We start from the raw sequence: 9,356 nt of genomic DNA on the forward strand, positions 1-9,356 counted from the left end.
TGAGGTGGCGGCGTTCAATCAGTACGTGGTCAATTTGGTTGAAAGTGGTCCCGTCCGGAGAGGCCAACGTATGTTTGTGAACCACTTTCCGCGCCAACCAGGTACTTTCAATAACCATTTCGTGCGATACTGCTAACTGGATAATGCACAATCCGTTGTCGTTGGTATCCCTATGTAAGCCATGGGAGCCAACATATCGCCTGAATACGGACTCCGTCCCTACTTGACTGTTGAAATCTCCAAGGATGATTTTGGTATCATACTTGGGACAGGCTTCGAGGGTCCGCTCAACTGCCTCGTGGAAGGTATCCTTCTCCGACTCTGTAGGGACATGAACGTTTATGAGGCTTATATTTCTAAACTTGTCTCACAAACGCAGAGTGCATAGCCTTTCTCTTATATTTTCAAAGCCGATAACAGCAGGTTTCATTTTTTGGCTGACTAAGAAACCTACTATGAGCACATGGTTTACAGGATGGCCGCTATAATATATGGTATAGCAGCTCTTCTACAGGAAACCAGTTCCTGTCCGTCGCATCTCTTGCAACGCTGTTACATCAGCCTTGTATCGGGACAGGGTATCGACTAGCTGCTCACCAGCATTCGGTCTGTACAGGGAGCGCACGTTTCATGAGAAAATGCACAAATCGTTAATCCGTTGTCGATGCCGGGTTCGTCGTTGTAAGATCCATCCTGTCCGAGGCTCCTTGCGTGGCTTCGTAGCATCGGTTTTCCGTGTAGGGTTGTCAGCCCTACGCAACCCCCAACCTGGACGACCAGTTGGGACAATTTGTCCCGTTTTTAGGGGCGGGAGACTCGCCTTCATCCTTCTTCATCTGCCATTTTTCATAAAGAAAGAACTCCCAGCGATCACCACTTGGAGGTGGAGATAGGGTTTGGTAGTAGAGCTGTTGGTGTTGGTTCAGCAGGCGTTTTCCAGATTCTATGCTCCATCGTCGGTACCAATCCATGTTTCGCCCTGGGAGCTATACTACCCTTTGACCGCCGCGTGGTTTTATGCGGTATTTTAATTTATTTCGCAGTTTCAAACTAGGCAACTATTTGTTTACTGTGTGTGCAGGGCGTTAAATAAATAGGGATAATAAATTTGAACACTTTAGCCATGGGTAAACAAGTCAGGAAAACGGAAGCTGGACGCTTCAGGTATGAAACGCTTTGTATATTTCTTAAATAAAGACATTTGAGTGTGTATTTGCCTCATTAGTACGTAGCACGAAACATGTGCATATCATATGTGAGAGTATCGACTTTCGCGTGATATTGACATTCAAAGTCTTGGATTTGTAAAGAAACAACAACTTTGACGTATATAACTCTGTTAGTAATAGTGCAATTTCCCCTAAACTTTATACGATCATGCTCTATATTATAGCCTGTATTATTACGTGGTAGTAAGATGAAGGGGGTGTTGCAGTCGATTAATTAAAATTATGGTAGTACACTCTTATTAACTTTATTTAGTTTCGGAAAAAAGTTTGGGGTGTGGCACCCCCTTCCGGGCCGAGGCATACATCGGTACTACATAACTTTTGTTTCTTACGCCCCACTCTAAATTTCATGTTAATCGGTCTTAACTGAAAGAATTTGGAGACTAAAACCAGCTAAACAAATTCCGGAAAAGTGAATCATATCATATCAAACAATAGGTAGACATTTGTCTGTGTCAGAAGCAGGCAGGTGGTTGGCTAATTGACTCACACAATACGTCCATATAAAAAAATTCCTAATTCCAAAATATGCGTACATAAATATTTAAATTTCTAAATGGAGAATAGTCTATCCTCCAAATTGGAGGTGGGTAGAGCTGACAACCCTACATGGGAAACAACTTATTAAAGCCACAAAAGGAGCCTCGGACTTGACTGATAATGCAATGACCAACCCAGGAACGAAAACGGAATAACGATTTGCCCATTTTCTCATGGAGTGCGCGCTCGCTGTACAGATCGAATGCTATCTAGCAGCTAGCCGATCCTGTCATAATATAAAGCTGATGTAACAGCGTTCCAGGAGATGCGTTGGACAGGTACGCGTTTCCTGGCCAAGAGCACTACACCATACATAATAATGGTCATACAGTAAACCATGTGCTCGGAGTTTCTTAGTCAGCCAAAAGATAAAACCTGCTGTTATCGGCTTTCAAAAAATAAGCGAACGGCTATGCACTTTGCGCTTGCAAGGCAAATTTAGAAATATAAGCCTCATAAACCTTCACGCCCCTACAGAGGAAACTGCTGAGTCGAAGCTACCTTCTACGGGGCAGTAGAACGAACCCTTGAAGCCGCTCCCAGGTATTATATTAAAACCATACTAGGGGACTTCAACAGCCAAGCAGGAACGGTCCACAAACAAAGGTGGGCCGCTTTAGGAAGCCTGAGAGAACCAACAAGTCTATGAATTCAAGGAGTACAGGGGGCGACCGAGCCAGGGAAATCCGACAGAATGCGCATATTGTTGCTATTTTGAAGAACTCTTTAACAGCCAAAATATTATGGAGTTGGAGGACCTGCCAACTGAAGACGACAGATAAATGCTGCACCACCAAGCATAGAAGAAACAGTCCGTGCAACCCGCCGGCATAAAACCCATAAGTCGCCAGGAGCCGATTGAACTACAGCCGAATTGGTTAAATATGGAGACAAGCGATTACACCAAGCCATTGATCAACTTATGCTCAAGATGTAGGACAACGAATCAATGCCTGACGACTGGCATCGAGGCATCATCTGTCCCATACATAAAAAGGGGATATCATGCAGTGCAGCAATTATAGAGGTATTACGTTGCTGAATACCATCTATAAGACAGTCTCCACTATCTTGCTAGGTCGTATAGCCCCATATGCCCAAAACACCATTGGTCCATACCAAAGAGGCTTCACTCCCGGCAAATCAGTAACACATCAAGTTTTCTCTGTGCGGGAATTGATGCGTTGGAAAAACTGTTGAAATATGGCCATCTGTTGCACCATCTATTCATCGACTCTAAGGCCACCAATGATAGCATAGCCAGGGTAAAACTGTACACGGCCATGAGACAATTCGGTATCCCGACGAAATTGATAAGACTGACTAGATTGACTAGGCTGTCCCTGATCAATTTGCGAGGCCAGATAAAAGCAGCAGAATCACTCTTGAGACCATTCAACATCAACAACGGTCTAAGACAAGGGAATGCCCGATCATGCGCCCTCTTCAACCTGGCCCTGGAAAAAGTGATTCTCGATGCAGATGCAAATGCTAGAGGCACTATCCTCTTCAAGTCCACACAACTACTGGCCTACGCTGACGATATTGACATTATGGGAAGAGCAATCCGAGATGAACAGTCTACCTTCATCCGGATCGATCTGGCGCCGCGACATATCGGGCTGCACATTAATGAAGGCAAGACAAAATACATGGTGGGAACATCAGCATCAAAAACCAAAGAACGAACCACATCAAATCGCATTGGTCAAACGGGAAGAAGAAAAATAAGAGACTGCATCTTTGAGACCGTTAACAGCTATGACGACGAAATCCGCACACGGTTGTCGGCAGTCTTTAGTACAAGACAATGATCTTGCCCGCTCTCATGTAGTCCTCAGAAACTTGGGTTCTCAGCAAGAAAAATTACGAACTCTTGGCCGTGTTCGGCCCCCTAGATGAGGATGGATGATTCTGTAGCCTACATAACGACGAAATCTATGAGCGATACCATGACCGTCAGGTTGTGGATAAAATCCGGCTCAATAGGTTACGGTGGGCGGGTCACCTAGTCCGTATGGATGGGGATGATCCAGCCCGGAAAGTCTATAAGAGCAAACCTTGTCTGAGATGAAATATTCCTTCATATTTTTTCAAACTACAACAAATACGCACATATTACAGACGTAGATATTATTCTCACCCTAAACAAACAAAGATTGCCTATTACCTAATAATAATAATAATCGTAATCGTAAAGGTACACTATAGGATTACAATACCCTATAGGAGGCAAAGTGGTCAGCATTACGCTCACCCGAGACTATTATCCTGATTTGACTCAGGTACTCATTCACAGCTGAGTCGACTGATATCCGACGTTAAATGACCGGCAAAATTTCTAAAATATGCTAATATACTATTATTAACTTTATTTGTGCAGATATCTGAATCGAATGTACTTTGAGGTCTAGGTTTTTTTAGTACACTACTGTAATTTTTTTCAGAGTTTTTAGTTGGATAGGTTCTGAGAACATTGCGAGATACCGATTACACTTTTTGAGGGTGATATTTTGAGCCCTCACCCGATATCAAATATGGGAGCAGGATCGAAAAGTACTAGTTGAGACCTTTCATTGGACGCATCTTGTGAAAAAAAATTTTGCACCTTCCATTCACATGTATGGAGAGAGCCCCCCCCCCCCTCCCTTAAACTTAACACAAAATTGCGTCACTTGCGCCATATAAAGGGAACAACACGACTACACGATCACACAAAACCTTAAAAATCGTATTCGCACTTCTTCTTTTTCTTCAGCCTTTGTCCCGTTCACAAGCGGGGTCGGCTCGTCGTGATCGGCTTCGCCATTTGGCTCTATCGAATGCCTGATCTGCGTGCAATCTCGAGGCTTTCAAATCCCCATCCAGCGTATCAAGCCACCGTTGCTTAGGTCTGCCTTTTGGTCGTTTACCATCGACTTCCATGTTCAGACCAATCTTGGCAAGTGAATTCTCGTTTGCACGAATTGCGTGACCATACCATCGAAGACGCCTCTCTCGCAACTTTTCCACGATCGGTGCAAGCCCATAACGATCGCGGATATCCTCATTTCGGATGTGATCTAAACGTGTGACGCCACTAGTCCAACGTAGCATCTTCGTCTCCATTACCGCGAGACGCCGTTCATTGTCTTTTATGGTCGGCCAACACTCAGAACCATAGAGAGCGACTGGACGGACGACATTGCGATAAATTTTAGATTTGAGACGTTCGTTGATACGTCCATCACAAAGGACACCAGTTGTGGAACGCCACTTCATCCAGGTTGCGTTAATGCGTGAAGCAATTTCATAACGCAGCTCTCCATTGGCTGATAGCGTTGACCCGAGGTATTTAAATCGCTCAGTTCTGGGCAGATCACTGCCGCTGACAGTGATTGTGCCTGTCTCATGGGGATCGGTCGTCAAAAATTCAGTTTTGTTTAAATTCAATCTGAGACCGTGTTGCATGAGGCGATCATTCCATTTTTGAACAAGTTGCTCGAGATTATTTTTGCTATCAGATGCTAGGAAAACATCATCTGCATAAAGCAGTGTGTAGGGCGCTGGACGTTGGATATCCCGTGTGACGGTGTCCATAACAAGGACAAAGAGGAGTGGTGAGAGGGCACTTCCTTGATGAACTCCAACAGAGACACGAAGCGGTTTTGATACACCCGCCATACTTCGAACTTTACTTTTCGGATCGTGGTAGAGCAATTGAACCCAGCGCACGAGTTCTTCTGGCACGAAGTGTTGTCGTAAAGCATACGAGATGAGTTCGTGTGGTACACGGTCAAACACTTTCTCTAGATCCAGAAAGGCAATGTAAAGAGGGCGATGCTTCTCACGGTGTTTCTCCATGAGTAACCGCGCAGCGTGTATTGCGTCAGTAGTTCCGCAGTTCTTGACAAATCCGGCTTGATTCACGTTTATTTCAACGATTTCACGAATACGGTTGTCAAGAATGCGTTCAAAAATCTTCATGGTATGGGAAAGTAACCGGATCGGACGGTAATTTGAACATTCTGCTGGGCTGCCTTTCTTTTTCCGTATTGGAACAGTGGTACTTTCTTGCCAGTCAGATGGTGTTCTTCCTTCCTGAATAACCCGGTTAAAGAATCCACTCAGCCACGGTGTTGGGTCCCAGCTCTTCGCTTTCCAGAGCTCAGATGCGATGTCGTCAGGTCCTGTTGCTTTCCCCGATTTCATTTGTTTTATTGCCTCCTCGACTTCAGTTGCGCTGACTGGTGGAACTGCTCCAAATGTCGGCAATGATTGTGGAAGTGGAGGATGAGCAAATTCTTCAGTTGAAATCTGCTCGAAGTATTCTCGCCATCTATCCGTCGCGGCTCGACGATCAGTAAGTAAAATACCGTTCTTGTCATTAACACAACAGAAGTGTTCGATATCCTGTGTGCGTTCATCACGGCTTTTAGCAAGTCGGTACAGATCTCTCTCGCCATCCCGAGTGTCCAGTTTATCGTAAAGATTTTTGAAATGGTTCGCTCGGGTGACAGCGACCGCTTTCTTTGCTTCCCGGTTGGCATTCTTATAAATTTGCCAATTAGCAGGCGTTTTATCGTCGAGAAATTTGTGGTAGAGGCGTTTCTTTTCACGGACCTTCATTTCAACATCATCATTCCAACGCCAAGTATCTCGGTTGATGTACCGCTTACCCGGCTTGGTGACCCCGAGGGTTGCAGAGGCCGCTTTGTGGATCGTGTCTTTCATTTGGTTCCATGATTCTTCCACATTCGTAATGGTTGGCAATCGTATGAGTGAGACCGTTTCTTCGTTCTTCTCACCAAATCGCCACCATTTAATGCGCGGCGGGCCAGTGCGTTCCTCACGCCGTTTTATCGGTGGCTTAATTCGCAGGAGAGCAATCAACGGCCGATGTTGAGGTGCGATGGTCTCATAGGGAACGACTTTGCAATCAGTGACAGTGGTAAAATGTTGACGTCTTATGAGAATATAGTCGATTTGCGTTTTATTGTTCCCACTATAAAATGTGGGAAGGTGAGACAATCGTTTGATGAACCATGTATTCATAAGTACAAGGTCATGGGTGTCCGCAAAATCGATTATACGCTCACCACCTTCGTTGCGCGCTCCGAACCCCTTTCCCCCATGGCACCTGTTACCGTCTGCCTTTTCACCCACATGACCATTAAGGTCGCCGGCAATGATTATGTAATCGTCAGCAGGCACGTGACAAGTCTTTTCATCGAGAAGTTGCCAGAAGGCATCTTTCTCGGCATCAGGTCGGCCTGTCTGTGCTGCATACGCGGTGAAGAAGTGAATAGTGCGATCAGCTGATATAATGGTGAGCTTCATCAGCCGATCATCAAATCGTTCGACTTCTTTAATGGCATCACGGAAACCCTTTAAGATGGCAATGCCAACACCATATTGAGTGTGTGGGTTACCAAAATAGAGAAGTTTGTAGCCATTTTTACCGCGTTCGCGTTCAATGTCGCAGCTTTTGGAACCAGACCATCGGGTTTCTTGCAGAGCGCAGATGTCAATGCACCTTTTCCGAAGGGCTCTTGCGAGTTCCTCGGTCTTTCCAGTTAGGGTACCAACATTTAGCGTGCAGACACGTATTTGTTTTGTTCGTTGTGTGCGGACTAACTTGCTTACGTCCTGACGCCGTCCATGCGTCAAGAACCCTTGCCCATTTCTCGACAGGACCGGGGCCCGTCCTGCCGCGTCGACTGAGGTGGACGCCCTAGCATTTCTCCGAGGCCTGTGACTTAATCCGATCATCATGTTTGTAACGACATTCTATGCATTTTCTTGGTCGACCTGTCGCGGGGCCTGTCACCAAGAGAGATCAGGTAGGATTTAGCATAGTGGAATAACTCCAACTATACTCTATTTATCTCTTTCCCTGATCTCAGCATTTTATTTTTGTTTTACTGAGGATAGTACAGAGTACGTTGCCTCAAACCCTCCTCCTTTACCTGGGCTTGGGACCAGCATACTATGTTAATAGCATGGCGGAGTTAAAATCGTATTCGCACTCGGAAATATTAATCCAATAAAATTCGTATTCGTACTCGTAAATACGAATGCTGTGACAAAAATCACTTTTGGGAAAAATATCTGTGACGTCAATGAAAATTGTAGCAATGACAATCTGCCAGGACATAAAAATTAGTAGTAGAACGAATATTTAGTTTGGATAATGGTTAACACATGATTCTAATGGCAGTAACAAGATCTTGTCAAAGGCACAAAGTAGGTTTCTAGTAAAGACCGGAAGTCCCCCCATGGAATCAGCCAAGTTTCAAAAGTAGACTTACACGCGCCGTTTGTAAATACTCCTCGAATTGTACCAGTTGAAGGAATTGCTCTAAATTTAATTATGTTTGTATGCCACCGCGGAAACCACTTAAAAACATTTTCTACAGCCAAAGGTCAAATATAAATAAATATTTACCTCCAGAAAAAACCAGGTCATTTTTAATTCAAAATTGAAATGTTTTTCGATTTTTTCAGACAGACAAAGAAATTGATCCTTTATTCGGACGAAATCCCTTTATTTTGTCAGGAGAAGAATGGAAACAAAAGAGATCCGAAGTGACACCCGCTCTAACAAACATTCGGGTAATAAATAGATTTAAAAACACCTGTGAAAATATTTCTAGGGATAGATATATATATACAGTACATTATGTCAACTTAGATAAAAGCTAGCTATCCGATAATGTTACCTGTTTGTGGGAAAATGACTAAATATCTGGAAAAAGAAACCAAAAAGCATCTTCCACATGGAGTTGAAGCCAGAGAGGTAAACGCTTTCCCGTTTCTGAATTACTTTTAAACAACTTTATATGTATAATTACAGTTAGCAGCTAGATACACGACCGAAGTTGTCAGTAACTGCATCTATGGAATTGAAGCTGGAGCATTCGAAGAGGGACCTTGCGATATTCGCGAAAAGGGAGCTGCTATTTTGGACCAATCCTTCGGATCACAAATCTATCTGGTGGTGACATCGCTACTACCGGATCACCTCAGAGGAATCTTCAAACGACCATTTATGAGGAAAGATATGCAAACATATTTCATACAATTGATGAAGGAAGCCATAAAAATTCGAGAGAGTACGAAAAGTGATCGTGCTGATTTCTTGAATTACCTACTGCAGCTCAGGGAGAAAATTTGACAGAAACAGAGCTAGCTGCACACACGTTAACGTTCTTCGTTGATGGTTTTGAAACTTCGAGTATACTGATCTCGAACTGCATAAGATGCGTAAGTTGAGTCTATTTTAAATAAAAATTTCTAAATTTAAACCCCAGATATCTATACAAAATTATACGACGCAGCTGGAATTGAAAACGGATATGGAGGGAGAAACTGGAGGTTGCCGTCCCGCTAACAAGTTATGACACCATAATGTAGGGAGGTAATTCAATGTTGTTGAAGATGAAGTCCTTCCTCTTTCCCCTCTGCACTTTCCCAACTCTATTCGCGGACGGGTTTGAAAATAAAATCTTACATTAACGAAATCAAAATACCCCCACTTTGAAGCACCATAATTAATTGATTTTTCAAAGACGCGCGCTGTAATTTTGGTCGAGTCTAGGGAGATGA

The 9,356-nt window shown here is 43.9% G+C and overlaps 1 protein-coding gene across 1 annotated transcript; it reads left to right on the forward strand.

The window, feature by feature from the left end:
- The first annotated feature begins 7,952 nt into the window (after nt 1-7,952).
- On the forward strand, nt 7,953-8,925 carry LOC119659065 (probable cytochrome P450 28d1). The gene is made up of 4 exons (XM_038066976.1): nt 7,953-7,994; nt 8,256-8,363; nt 8,443-8,547; nt 8,605-8,925. Exons 1-4 carry the CDS (start codon nt 7,953-7,955, stop codon nt 8,923-8,925), a joined length of 576 nt encoding a protein of 191 aa, XP_037922904.1.
- The last annotated feature ends 431 nt before the right edge of the window (nt 8,926-9,356 follow it).

This window comes from Hermetia illucens, chromosome 6, assembly GCF_905115235.1.
Source record: "Hermetia illucens chromosome 6, iHerIll2.2.curated.20191125, whole genome shotgun sequence".
NCBI classification, from domain to species: domain Eukaryota; kingdom Metazoa; phylum Arthropoda; class Insecta; order Diptera; family Stratiomyidae; genus Hermetia; species Hermetia illucens.